Source organism: Cricetulus griseus, chromosome 3 (genome assembly GCF_003668045.3).
Source record: "Cricetulus griseus strain 17A/GY chromosome 3, alternate assembly CriGri-PICRH-1.0, whole genome shotgun sequence".
Lineage (NCBI taxonomy): Eukaryota > Metazoa > Chordata > Mammalia > Rodentia > Cricetidae > Cricetulus > Cricetulus griseus.
In genome coordinates, this window is record NC_048596.1 from 120715429 (window position 1) to 120730639 (window position 15211).

A 15211-nucleotide genomic window follows, 5' to 3' on the forward strand; every position below is an offset into this window, starting at 1 on the left:
AACACTAACAACAATAATAAAGCATATGAATACCATCTTCTTCATCTTGGGTACACATGTTCCATAGAATGTTGCACAAACCAGAGAATGAAGCTGAATAGCATCCTTCCATAATGTACTCTTTCCTAGAACCTCAAAATACAGTCCTGTTTTGAAACAGGGTGGCTGCAGATGGGATTAGTTAGAAAGAACTAATACTCTGAAGAGCAAGGTGGAACCTCAGTTATGTACTCTTGGAGTCTTTATTAGACAAGAAAAGATAGAGGGAGGCACAAATGGAGAAGGCCCTGTGATAACAAAGTATGGGTTAAAGTTATGGGGTCTAGAAGCCAAATAACATAAAATATTTTTGACAACACCAGAAAGCAAGGTATAAGATGGCACCTCTGATTGAGCTTCCAGAGAACAGGTAGTCCTGCTGAGACCTTGATTTCAAACTTCTGGCCTCCAAAACAATTCAAGAGCACTATGCACCATCTATAGTCATTTGTTGCAGCAGCCACACACAACTGCGATAATATGTCCAAACTTCATATCTTTTCAAGTACTGGGGATTGAACCTGAGGACTTGAAGAAGTACTGTTCCATGGGTCTGCATTCTAAGTCCTTAGGTTTTTTGGATAAGGCCTCCCTGTGTAACCCAACCAGGCCTTGTACTCACCATGTAGCCCAGAATGGCCACTGAACTGTGACCTTCCATATCCCTGATGCCAGGAAGACAAACATCACAGTACCTGACTACCTAGCCTTTATTACATAGCAATATAAACAACTAACTACTCTGGTGGAGTCTCTGGCCGAATAGAGGGCTTCCCTGTCCTAAACAACTAAAGTCCATGGAGTATGAATGAGAGATCCTGGGAGTCTTGGATAGTATTTGTAAACAATCTAATTTCCTTCTGAAATTCACCCCTGTCAAAACATCTTCAATATTTAAATGTTTAGTTCTATCATTTATGTTTCCTAGTCTATATCTTTTTAAAACACTTTTACAGGTTGTTTGCCCCAGGAAAAATCTTAGGAGACTCAGAGTCTCCAAAGAAGTATTTAAGGAGTGCACTCTGCAAACTTGGTGAACAACAAAAATGCAGAGTTGGTCAGGAGAGGTGTCAGCTCACACTGAAAATACAACAGAGGCCCCAGATGATCCAATAAAGAGCTTAAAAGCTGATGGGTCTTTTATAGTAATTCTAACAGAGGCAAGGAGACTAGGCCCTTTTACCAACCATTCAGGTATACTGCCACTGAATGTACCTACTTAGAAGAGCCAGAGTTTGGGGGAAAGTAACTGGCAGCTTACTTCAGGTACAAGTAATGCATGATGATGGACACAGCTATAAGCCTGTAGGGGAAATGAGTGGCTGAGACTAAAATGGGACCTAGAGTATGAACTGTGGTATCTGCCTTATACACAAAATATTCTGTCTAATCTCCATCTGTTATGAGAATGTGGCCATGGGAGATTCCACACCTGGACCAGATTGACTTATTCTGGGAAAGAATCCATTAGGTGTTCTCAAATCATACACATAGTGACAGGTCCCAGAGATCTCAGCTCTGGTTTCTTGGCCTTTCCCTCTCCCACCCACACACTTTCCATTTGCACATCCTGCAACAGTCCTCAAAATCTCCATTTATGGCTGTGCTCACATTTGGACCACAGTGAATCCATTTTTATTAGTTACTTGGACATACAAGATAATCATTCAACCACCATTTAGAAATTTTGAACCATTTTCTTAATTTATTTATTCACTCATCATATATTTTAAAAGTGATTCAATACTAGACTAAGCACTGAGTATTTCAAAGGAAATCAAGAGATTGTAAAAGTTCTTAGCACAATGTTAAACAATTGAAGTTTACTTAGAAAAAAAAGGACACTTGGATAGTGTTGTAGATGGTTGTCCTCTGACCTATGGCCATTTTAATTAGGCCAGCTGTGATGGACCACACAAGACCCTCCCAAGATCAGGCCCACCGAAAGCCCTTTGTAAAAGTAGGAGGAAGGTCTTCAGACCCTCCCCTGTGATGACAGTCTATTCTTTCCTTTTGGATGCAATTCTGCCTTAGTTGACTGTAGTCTTGCAAGGTGGTAAAGTACTTGGTGGGTGAAAGGGGACTCCATCTGTGTAGGTGCTGTGATGTTGTTACCCATGTTGAAGTAGGGATTTTCAGTGGTACAAGTATTTGGAACCACACAAGTTCCTATATGTAGTATCTCATGCAGGCTACTGTAAGTAAACAAGTAACACACTTGGCTTCACCACCATAAATGAGTGGAATCATTTTTCTTGGTTTGTTGTTGGTAACAAACATGGATGAATAGGCTTTGTTCACACTCTCCAAGAAAAGAACATCCAATTCATGGATGAAGGGCCATTACTATGACTTGAATAATTCAGGGTTGTGGAGAGGTACCTCAGTGGATGCTGGAAAAGGTGCATCACACATATAGAGGATCCACAACTTAAAGCAGCTAATCAATAGAAAGAAGATTAAACACCAGTTAGGCACTCTTTGACCTCAGCTGAGTCTCTCATCTTCTATTCTTGCTCTAAGTAAGACCATGCCATCTTTGCACAAGCCCACAATGTTGCCAAGAAGCAAGTCCACAGACTACTTGAGTAGGAGTACTCAAGTCAACCTCCATAGCATTTAGCAACCCATGAAACCCAGATACATGACTTTGTATGTACAAGCACATGGTGTTTGTGACCCCCCAGTTCACAGACATTCGATAAAAAGCACACAGAAGCCCATGTCAAGTAAAAACCTCTAAAAGCATGAGCTCCCAATGGTTGTAACATTCTGTTTTGCCTTTCTCCCTGAGAAGACTTGAAAGCCTTAGGCGAGTCCCCAATAGGTAAAGTAATTCTCTCAGTAGGTGGAACTTCCAGGTTAAACACAAATTATGGATCTAATTATACAACTAGAGCAGAAACCGTGTCTCAAAGAGATATAAGCAGGAGATTTCTTTAAACCTATCCGTCTATAGACTGGAAAATAGAAGAGAAAAATATCATATTAATAACAATTATCTGAATGTAGTGGCTAATGTTCTTTAATGTAGCTCCAGCATAAATGTCACTGTAAGAAATGCTATTTCACTTCACTACTAACAAATCAGGTACTTTGTGCTGGGAGAGAAATGATTGGAACTGCTTTAAAGCCACGTTAACCAGAGAAACTGCAAAAATATTTATATTCTTATGAAAGAAGGAAGGAATGCCTCTCATGGGTGTATTTAAGTATCCTCAATCTTTTGAATAAATGGTAATGCTAAACAAAAAAATGGAAAGATGACCTTAGAATAATAACCTCAAGACCGAACTGGGACTCAGCTTCCCAACGTAAAAAAAAAAAATCATTTGCAATATGTTCAGGGTAGAAATTTCTATACTGCTTTATAGCTCATAGACTTCATGATACACCTCAAACAAAAATCACCCAAACACCCAACTCCAGGCTGGCTTCCTTCCTGTGAGGTAGACCCTCCCATATGTCAAATTACTCACCCAACCCTGCTCACTGTCTGTAATTCTGCTCAGTAACTCCACAGTGTGTTTGTAAGGACAGGAAAACAATGGGAAAGAGAAAACCAATCCATTCATAGAGGTGTTTCATATAGTGCCTGGGACTGTGAAAGCAAAACCAGGTTTGGCCCTGTTAGGGCTTTCTGTAGCCAGTTCTCGATCCATTCTTCCTTTAAGAGACCTCATACAAAGGCAACGTGGAAAATTTCACAGGATAGATGTTGGGTCAGGGCCTGGAAGCCATCTCATTGCCTGAGTATCTTTCATCCTTTGTCATTTCTAATAGTCATTATATATGTTATGTGGGAAATGGAGATCTAGAAAGTACCTGACCTGTGAGCCATTCTGTTTTCAAACAGACAGAAAGGTCTTTGAGTGTCCAGCTAATTCATTGCGAATGGCATTGGTATTTATATGACTAGATGACATTAGGATGAATTAATTCTTGGAGAAACTAAGTCAATGAAAGTCCACAATTAAATAAAACTGCAAAAGGTTGCATGGGATGTCTTTGAATGACTGCCCCTTTCCATAAAAAGGCATACAGCAAAAAGATAAAATCCTATATTCCAAAGGCCACAGGATCACAGTATTCCCGGCTTATATTTTCTGATACCACAGGTTTTTTTTATTACCAGCAGAGTGAAAAGATTCCTAACAAAATCATCTCCAAGCATCCATGCATGTGCAGAACTTGTATGTTGTCAGGAGATCTCATGAGTATCTTCATTTGATTGGGCAAACATTCATGTGAGGTAATGAGCTTCCAGGTCTTTTGACAAATCGAAGAGTGAGGTCTTTTGCTGCCTATGCAAAGATCCCAAATCTTTCCACTTTGCATCTCTATTAACATGAGCAAATTGGATTAATTTAGTCTAATAACATCAATCCAGTAACAAAGTCATTCTTTGAAGCAACTATATAGAATAATTAACAGACAGAATTGTGAGACAAAAATGAATGGTTCAATACCCCTGTGTTAAAAATCTCTTTGGCCAGGTGGGAAGACAGGCAGATCTCATAACCTGCCAGTCCCTAAACTCCCTGTGATAGCTAACAGATTTCTACAAACTCATGATAGATGTCAAGTGTTTCCTGGCTGTTCTAGGAGGGTCTCCAAGCCAACGCCCAATGAGCTTTAGTGCTCGTGAGGTCCAGGCAGCCTTGGGGTTGAATAGAAGTCACCAAGGAGTAGTCTGTCAACTTGCCTAAGAAATTTAAAAGAGTCTATTACCCTGGCAGTGTCACTGTGTCTCTTATTTATGCTTCTCTATGGGAGAGTGGGAAGAGCAGCCAGAGTAGTGTGCTGTAGCAGCTATCCAGCTGCTCATGCAGTTAATATAGCTGTGGAAAGGATATGATTTATACAGGAGTGCTTTCCCTCAACACTAGCATATGCGTCAAAAAAAAAAAAAGCCACTCATTCCAGTGGACTCACAGTGTACACTCACTCTGCTGTGCTCTGGTGATAGCAGGTAGCTGCTGGTTTACACTGACACATAAAACACACAACGCAGAGATGTTTTGATCAGACATATAGGCCTATACCCTCTATGATGTGCAGTTTGGTTATTGAAAAAGATAACAGATTTCCATGCGTATAACAGCCATGACTGGTAGTTCAAATCACAGAGAGGCTCCCTGTCGCTTGCTAGTGAAGACAGCTGATGGAAGAACTGCATTGGAAGGCATGCACAGATTATTTCCAGGATCAAAGGAGATGCTGTTGCAGGTAAAGATAATCGTTGAAGCAGTTCTTCGAAGCAAAGGAGGGAGGTCAGACCCAGCTGGGAGCTTCCTGTCCCTTGCAAGAGAGAAAGACAGGTCTGCTATTGCTCCCTGTTTCTGTGTTCTGCTGTTGAGCAGACAGCAGGAGCCCTATAGCTTCACATACCTGATAGGGGCCCTGGTTGCAGCCGCAATAGCTGCTTTCCATGGTGTAGCTTCTGGAAACCCCCATCTCTCTCCATACCACTACCCGGGCTGTGGAGGCTCGTGATTTTTCCACCAGAAAGCTGCAGCTGTTCATGGTGAATGCTGGGGCTATCTTGTCCAGGATTTTAGGAAGCATCTATAATTTAAAAAAGCAAATCATGATAAAATATGGGTGATTAGGAATATTCATTATTTAAAATGGATTCTCAACATTTATTATTACTAACCATCACTACACACCAAACACAGAGTTATGTTGCTCTGAATCACTAATCCTAATAAATGGTTATAAATATATTTTTACTATTTTACCAAACTGTGAGGCTTAGAAAATAAAGAAATAAATAACTATGAGATGGTCAGAATGGAATCTAAAGGCCAACCTCTGCTGCAGCACCACGAATTTGGGCTCCCTTTTCCTGTGTCACTGTGCACCCGGTTTCATACATTGCTAAGTTGTGCCAGTTGAGAACTATACATGTCAGCAAGACCTACAACTTCTAGTGACTCCATCCAGTTCCACAGAGGACTGCAGCTTTAATCTCTGAGAGCCACTGATGGTCCTCACCCAAAGCACATCTGAAGTTCACTCATTTCCTGTGCAATTGCCCAGATGAACTTTGTCATCGTATCCTCTGTGCCATAAATCTAAAGCTGAATCAATTATGAAACTCCTAAAACTCTATCCTCTCAGGGTTCATGTATCCCACCTTTTCTAGGACTAAAACTCCTTTATTCATGACCTTTTGATCTCCATTTAGAAGGTATGTGTAATCTCCTACCACTCCAATTGACCAAAGAGGGCTCCTAGCCACCAGATCTATCCCCAAGGAGATGATGACTCAGAGTTAATAGGACACACAGTCTTTGGGTCAGTAGAAACAATAAATATCAGCAGCCCCAGACTTGAGCAGCATTAAAAGTACCTTACACTTCACTATTGACAGAGTATGCACAAATAGTATATGATATAAAATTATGTATGATATATAACAAATGGTGAAATTCAAGCTTTTAGTCAAATTGTAAGTAAGAAAACACAAATTATTCTGGCAGAAATATTATTTTGGTCATTTCTAGAACATTTAGCAAATCTTCATTCCTCAGGTTTTTTGTCCTCATATTTAATATAATTTAATTATGTAATTATCAATATAAAGCATGTATTTTATAAGTATATTACCATAGTTATTTATGTGACTTATTATAATCTCTGAGTTACCACAAAACCTCCAGGCCTAGAGATCATTTTGAAAAGAAAAATTAAATGCTAATAGCATTCTTATTTGTGTTTCTGCAATTGCTTCCTAATAGGTCCTTTAATATCCACTCACCTATCGCTCCAGGTAAGTTCTAACTCCATTTGTTTCTTGAAAGTGTTCATCACAACGATAAACAAAAATTTAAATTATCATGTTTATGTGTATCATCCTCTCAATCATGCAAGTTCTATGATGGCAGGTATCCATCTATCTTACACAGAAAATCCGTACACACCAAGAAATGCTTGTTACAGACAACACTTCACGATATTGGTTTCTGAAATAAATCGAGTCTTCTAATAGAGACACTTAGAGGACTGATTAAATGTGCTTGGATATACTATTGCTACAAATAAAGTGATGGAAAATACTTTGAAATCATTTTAATCATTAGTGTTTTACTTTGTTAGAGAAAGTTTACTCTTAGTTAAGTAACAGCTTGTTGTTTTATAAAGCTATTTATTTATGTATATTTGTATCATTAAAATGACTTAATTTTTTTAAGAACATGCTTAGTTTCATGGCAAAGCCAAGAAGATGATTCAGAGATATCCCATGGACATCTACACCCTCCCATAACATCTGTCACCAAAACGGTCAATTTGTTTTGGTTGAAAACATACACTGAAAAGGCTTAGAAAGTAGGCTCACTGAGAATTAACCAGTACTACAGCATCACTGTAGTTTCTCTGTCATAACAAATGTTTCTGCTCCACCTACCACCTTCCTTTTCCCTAAACCCTTGGCAGCAACTGATCTTTCACTGTCTTCAAAGTTCTGTCCTGTCTAGAATGGCAATGCTTGGAACCATGCTACTTCCCAGATTGACTTCGGACTCTGAGAGCTACTCACTTAAAGTCGCTCCATTTCTCCCCATTCCTGGCAGTTTATTTCACCTTATTATTCCATAATCATTCATTATTAATCTTCTGATTATCCAAATGTAGCTATTATAAATAAAGCTACCATAAAACCCATGTACAGGGTTTTCTGTGAACATCTAAGTTTTAAGTTTCTTTAGATAAATACCAAACAGGCAGTAGTGGACTCAATAGCAAGAATACATCTATGAAACCAGCAGTTCTATTCAAAGTGATTGAGATATCCACCAACAATATAGCATCTCTGTAGCTCTAAGTCTCTCTCAAAATTTGGTGTCAGCATTCCAGGTTTTGGTTGCTTGGACAGGTGGCAATGATATCACAATTTTAATTTTCTGTCCCCTGAAATACATAATAGAGAACATTGCTTCATGTGCTTTTTTTGTCACCTGTGTATCATCTTCCGTGTCTTCATTTCTCTGTGTTTTAATCTGGACCTTTTATTTTCTCAATTTTCAGATGAGAAGGGTTTTTCTTTTACATAACTTCTGAGACCTTACATAAGCCCTGCTCTGGATGACTGTCCATAATATTGCTTTACCATATGTATTTTGCAATAGTTTTCTCTGCTGTCTTGCTTCCATTTTCATCCTCTTAACAGTACTTTTTCTTAGAGCCAAAGATAAACTTTTTTATGAATTCAAGCTTATTTATTCTTGCTCTTAAAGATCATGCCACTGATGTTATATATATAAATTAATGGTGGCAAGGAGGGCCATAGTCCCAAGTTTGATTGCCAGGTCCATGGTCATCATCATCTACATGTTCCCCTGATGTTATCTTCTAGAAATTGTTATACTTTTCATTTTATACTTTGGCCAGTGTAATGAGTATGAAAACAGCCCCATAGGCTCATGTATGTGCTTGCTTAGTCACCAAGGAGTGAAACTGTTGGAGAAGGCTTAGAAGGATTAGGAGATATGGCTTTTTGGAGTAGGTGTTGCCTGTTGGAGGATGTGTTTCACTGGGGGGTAGACTATCAGGTTTCAACTGCCCCCCTCTCTCTCTCCTGACTGTGGACCAGGATTTAAACTTCTCAGCGACTGCTTCAGTTCCATGTCAGCTCGCTACTATACTCCTTACTATAATGGTCATAGGTTAATTGTCTGAAACTTTTTTTCTTGACCCATTTATTGAAAATACTATCCTTGCCATATTGTCTTACTCCTCTGTCAAAGATAAGTAACTATATTTATGTGGGTCTATTTCTTGATGCTGTAAACTCCCCCTATGATCTACCCATCTAGTTATTCATCACTACCACCCTGTCTTGAATTCTATGAATTTGTGGTAAGCCTTAAAGTGAGGCAGTGCCAGAACTCCAACTGTGTCTTACTCATTTGTATTTTCTCAGCTGCTCTGGGTTGTCTGTTTTTCCTTTTTGATGTCTACAAAATAATTTGCTGATATTGTGATTGAAAATAATATAGTTTAAGATAGGGAGATCTGAAATCTTGGCAACATTGAGTTTTCTATCCACAAATGTGAATATTCCTTAGTCTCTAAGTTTTCATTTACTTTGTTCATCAAATATTGTATAAGGTAATAATGTAAGTGGTACTAGTGTGTGTGTGTGTGTGTGTGTGTGTGTGTGTGTGTGTGTGTGTAGAATCTTACTTTGTACACCAGGCTGTTCTAGAACTCCCTATGTAGACCACATTAGCCTCAAGCTCATTTCTCCTATACCAGTCCTCTGAGAGTAGACATTACAGGCAAATCCTGCTTTCTCTATCTAGCATCAGATTATATTATTATTATTATTATTATTATTATTATTATTATTATTATTATTATTCCTATTTCAAGACAGGGTTTCTCTGTGTAGCTATCCTGGAACTCACTCAGTAGACCAGGCTGGCCTCAACTTCAGAACTCCACATGACTCTGCCTCCAGAGTGCTGGAATTAAAGGTGTGTAGCACTGCTGACTGGCTTAGCATTGGGTTTCTAAATATCAAATCCATTTTCTGAATGCTAACTTACAGGAAAACAACAGCATTTTGTAGACCACCCTTTTACATTGCCATATTCCTACTGACAATTATTCAATGAGCATGCTTTTATTTGCATGCTTTGTCTTGTTGCATTGCTAAAATTTTTCACATGATACTGAAATGAAGCAGTGAGAAGGAACATTCTTTCTGGGCTTCTTTTTCTTGAATAGAGAGGAAACTTTCTGTTTCTAAACATTAAAGATGCATGTTAGCTGTACAGAATTTATAAAATATTCCTTGTTAAGTTGAGAACAGGGACTCGATTGCTAAGGAGAAAAGGATATTGGGTTTTGTCAAATGTTTTACCTGAATCCATTACATGTTCATGTGATTTTCCTTCTTAGTCTTTTGATACAATGTTTTACACAAATTAAATTTCTAATTATGAACTATCTATGGGCACATAAAAAAAACCTTACTTGGTCATGCTGTGTAATTATACATACTGGTCTATTTGATTTTCTAAAAATTTCTCCCAGAGTTTGGAATTTTTCATTATGAACGATATTGATCGATTTTTTCTTTTCTTCTTATACCTTTATGCATCCTCAAAGAATTAATTGGGAAGTATCCTCCCACTTTTGATTTTCAGGAAGTAATTATAGAAACTGGTAAAATTTCATATAGAAATGTTTTTGAAAAAATCACTAGTGAACTCATCTGGGTCAGATCTTTGTTGTAAATTATGAATTTTTTATTATCACTTCAACATTTTTCATGTGTTGACCTATTCAGATAATCTATTCCAACTCTGTGAACTTCCATAGTTTGTGTTTTTCAAGGAATTGGGTCATTTCATCTTCATGATCAAATTTATGGATAAAAAAACTTGCACAGGTTTCCATTCTTCTCCATTTAATGTACACAGTACTTCTAACTACATGCCATCTTCCATTTCTGATAGCAGCGAATTATCATCTAGTTTTCTTTCTACTTAGCCTGGAAAACTTAACACTTTTGTTGAGTTTTCCAAGATTGATCCCTTGGTTTCATTGACTTCATCTTTTGATTCCCTGCTCTCAGTTTTTCTAATTTATATTCCAATATTTTATACAAATTAAAACAGTATCTATTATGGGCCCAGCATGCTTCCTACAATATGATTTATCTCCCCAAATTTAAAAGTTAGCTACTTTATGTTTTTTTTTGTGTGTTTAATTTGCTCTTTTACTAATTTCCCAAGATGCATGGTTAGATGGTTGCTTTTAAGACTTTCTTCTTTTCATTATATGTGTATATATATTTTCTAATATCTTTGAAAATTTCTCCTCTGCTTCATCCGTTATTTTGAAGTCTGTTATTATTCCCTCGGTGTTTGGAATCTCACCGTTGTCCTTCTATTAATGGATAGATTAATTTTATTGTGTTTAGGAGAACATACTGTGACTTGTATCCTCTTTCCAAATAATATTTGTATTAATTTGTTGAGTCATATAATGTATGTTTTCAAAAACTTATTTAAACTTTGTGAGTATGGGCATTTTGTTACATGTATTTCTGTGTACCACATATAAGCAGTGCCCTTGTGACCAGAAAGGAGGGTCCCTCATGACCTGAATTACAGAGAGTTGTAAACCACAGTGCAGGTGCTAAGGACCCAATTCACATCCTCTACAAGAGCAGCCAGTGTTCTTAATCACCGGGTCACCATCAGAACCCCTCATACAATCAATGTATCTTTGTCACATTCACCCTCTACCCCCAACTTCTCTCAGATCACCCTCCTCCTCCCTACCAGCCCACTCCATGTTGTGTTTTCTTTTTTCTTTTCTTTCTTTCTTTTTGTTTTTAAAGATATTATCTCAGAGCTGATGCCCTGGTGCCCTGACTCTTACAATCTTTCCATCTCCTCTTCCCTGATGTTCCATGAGCTTCAGTGTGGTGGTTGTGTTGTAAATGCATTAAGTGGCAGCCAACAGTCAGTTTGTTTCTGCATTTTGAACAGCTGTTGTTTTGTATAATAAACTCTGTTGCAAAAAGAAGCTTCTTTGATGAGAGATGAGAGGTACATTCATCTGTGTGTATAAAGGGAAGTAGTTAGAGAACACTTAGAGATTTATACTAGTTTAGGAAAGTGGCAGTAGTAGGCACAGCTCTGGGTTCCATGGCCTCCCCAGAAATGGGTAGTTGGCTAAGTTTACAGTGCCTGATACCCATTTCCTCCTATTGAATGGACTAAAATGTGTTTTATAGCATGCAAAGTGGTCTGTGTTGGTGTGTGTTTCATGTGGGCTTAAAAATATTGTGTGGTTTTGGATAATCTCTTTATAAAATCTATTTTGTAGTTTTGGATAATTCCTTTAAAAATCAATTATATATGTTGATTGATAGTACTTATTTTTTCCTACATCTGTCTACTGATAGAGAAGTTGTGAAGCCTGCAACTATATCAGCAAATGCATCTTCTCTTTGCAAATCTCCTGCACTTTGCTTCAGTCCTCTCTTGTGTCTTACGTGATTAAGCATATATATACTATTAACTGATACCTGTTTTAGAAAATGTATTCATTTAAAATTAATGCATTGCCATTCCTTATCCATGATCATTTTCCTTCTTTTGAAGTTTCCTTTCTCTGAGATTAATATTAACTACTGATTTATTTTGATTACTGTCAGCAAATTTAAGCAAATATTTTTATCATTCATTTCTTCCCCTTTCTTAGTATAACAGGTCTTTTTCACTTGGATTTGTGACTGTCTTTGAGGGTACAGTATCCACTTATGACTGATTAAACAAAGTAGCAAATAGTAGACTCACATTTCAAAAATAGTTGCAGTATATTTAGTTACTCCTCCTTTCTCTTATCTCATCCCTGTCATTCTTTGGACTTATCTGTAATTGTGTGTGTGTGTGTGTGTGTGTGTGTGTGTGTGTGTGTGTGTTTGCCCAGATTATCAAATACATTGTTGTTATTATCATTTTTAATAATTGCCTTCTGTTAAATTAATAAAAAATTAAAAAATATTTAATTTTGCTATCACCACTTATCTCTTCAGTGTTCTTTCTGCCTTTATATAGACTCAGTTTACAACCCATATTCTTTTCTCTCTTTCCAAATTCTTAGTGACACACTTTGAAAAAGGTCAAATTTCTTCAGTGTCTGTTTATGGAAATGCCTATATTTTGCCTTAGCTTTTAAAGCATAATTTAATGAGGCCATGAATTCTAGTGTATTGGGCTTGGGAATGAACATGTTAAACATCTTATTCCTCTATTTTTTTGTTTGAAAGATTTCTGAAGAGGTCGTGTGTGTGTGTGTGTGTGTGTGTGTGTGTGTGTGTGTGTATGTGTGTGTGTGTGTTTACAAATGTAAGGTAGAGTCCTCTCTTCTGGTTCCTTTTGATAACTTGATTTTTATTTTTTATTTTCACTAGTTTGAAATGGTATTTCTAGCCACAGAATTTTTGTATTCTTTCTGTGTAACATTCTCTATGTTTCCTGGATCTTTGGTTCCAGGATCTGACTATGTGAAGCCAGTTTTGTTAGCCTATATACATCTGTAAGGATGACCAACCATTCAAATTAACTTCATGTTTCTTGGGGACCTTAATGAGCTGTGATCCCTCCACTGAATCCTGGAGAGAGGATTTATAAGGTGAAATGGGGAATCATCTCACATTTCCACAGCTGTAGCTTATCCATTCATTAAAAAATATTGACTCAAAACTGTGACATTTATAGAAAATTTTCCTTCAATCTCTTCATTTTTCCTTTTATCTTGCATAAATACATCTGTGTCTGGGATAAATGGCTATTCTAAACTGAAAGTTATTTGTATTGCTAACAGGGACAAGAAACAGATGAGCTCAAAATCTCAAGTGGAGCATTACTATCCCACAGAGGTATAAAGAGACTTGAAAAAGATGTAATATGTCCCATGTATATAGGCAACCCACATATTGAAATGTTATGTTTTAGCATTAGAAACCTACTTTATGAAAAACTTCCTTCTCTAGCTCTTCTTATTTTCTGATGGTAGGTCTAAGAACATAGACTGAGGAGTCTAACCTCAGAGCCTGCTTGAAGATGAAATAAGAGGCATCGTAGCCAGGATTGAAAATCAGGCAGAGTAGAGTTAGAGCCAAGCAGAGAAGTGCAAAGAAAAGTCCAGTTTGGGTAAGTAGTAGATTTGTGATTTACATGAGCTTCTCTACCTTCCTGAGTCTTGGGTTCATCCTCTACTAAGTGAGACAGTTATTAGCCCCTTATTAGATCAACCCAGGTCTGAGAGCATTATAGATACTAACCCAGAATCCTTTCTGAGACATGAAATTCTACCTAGCCTGAAAGAGTAGAGTCTGGTGCAACCTTAGCTAAGGGAGACAGGTTGATTTGGACTCAGTCATTTTTGTTTCAAGGAACACTTCAGAAATTAAAGCTATAATTTACTTCATTTGATTTCTAATTACTCTTTCCAAACAAACCTCGTTTCATTTTCAAAGATAGGAACCCTCCAAGGTGTGTTCAGACTTCTACAGATAGGAGGTGTGTCAGAGCTCATTTCTAGGGAGAAACTCTTTGAGCAACTTTGCAAAATCCAAATGTATTCTTAGCTTTGGGTTAATAATGTGGCAAGAAAGTAGTAGTAGGACACTTAGAAGCATATGTATTTATGTTTAACATTGTCCTGCTCAGAAAATAGTTTGCTGCTAGTGAAATTTGAAAGAGGGAAATAACATTGCCCAACTCCAGCCTTCCAAGATTAATAAATATTTAAAGCCTCTCTTTACATGATATATGTCTCTTCTTTAACTAAGGCAATCCATTGCTTTTCATGTTCCAAATAAGAATTTATTCTTGTTTTAAACATCTCTTGGATTCTAAGCTGCAGAGTCATTTGACTCATTGTTCTCTTTCTCTACAGCACAGCATACCCTTTAAATACAGGATCTCTGAGGTCAGAGATTTAAACTGTGCATTCCAAATCTTAGATCTTATTAACTACACAAGTTGTGTAGTTAATAACCTGTGACAATGCAATTTATTTCTGTATTTCTTTTCCTTTGTATGTGAAGCTGAATGTTAGTATAAATATATATTAACTCAATAAATACTTTTAAAGCATCATCTAATGATACACACTAGTGTAGCATAAAGTAGAGCTGGAAATATTAAGTGTATTCATATGTTAATATACAGAGAGTATTACACTGGTGCCTGGTACAGACTTTGCACAGTGGGAAGAGTATGGAACAATCTTATCTCTATTACACTTCAGAATTGGAAATCTATGAAGAGGATTAATGACTGAAAATGTCACTAAAAAGAATGCTTGCTTAGCAATGGTGCGCAAGACCTGATTTCAGTTCATCTCAACATGGGGCAATATCAGTCACACCTGGAAATGCAGGTTCTTTGAGATTTAACTTTCAATTATTGCAGAATTTGTGGCTTCTGCTTCTTCCAAGTTTTCTTGAAGTCACATTTGAACTAAAAGTTTTCTCATGAGATGTTTTCCTTCATGTAATTTCCTGACACTGGTCTTCAGATTTATAACTCAAAACAAATGTGTCTACAGAAGTCAGCTAGGCTAATCTAATAAATCCTAAACACAAGGAGAACCAGTCAGCTCTTTCTTTCAGTGTTGACTCATAACTAATGTT

At 37.3% G+C, this 15211-nt stretch overlaps 1 protein-coding gene across 1 annotated transcript in view; it reads right to left on the reverse strand.

Moving 5' to 3' along the window:
• The window catches only part of Agbl1 (ATP/GTP binding protein like 1), a 744973-nt gene that overhangs the window by 336694 nt on the left and 393068 nt on the right, over nt 1-15211 (reverse strand). Inside the window, exon 21 of the mRNA XM_035441643.1 lies at nt 5431-5607. Coding sequence (XP_035297534.1) covers nt 5431-5607 — 177 coding nt within the window. The remainder of the gene's footprint in view (nt 1-5430; nt 5608-15211) is intronic.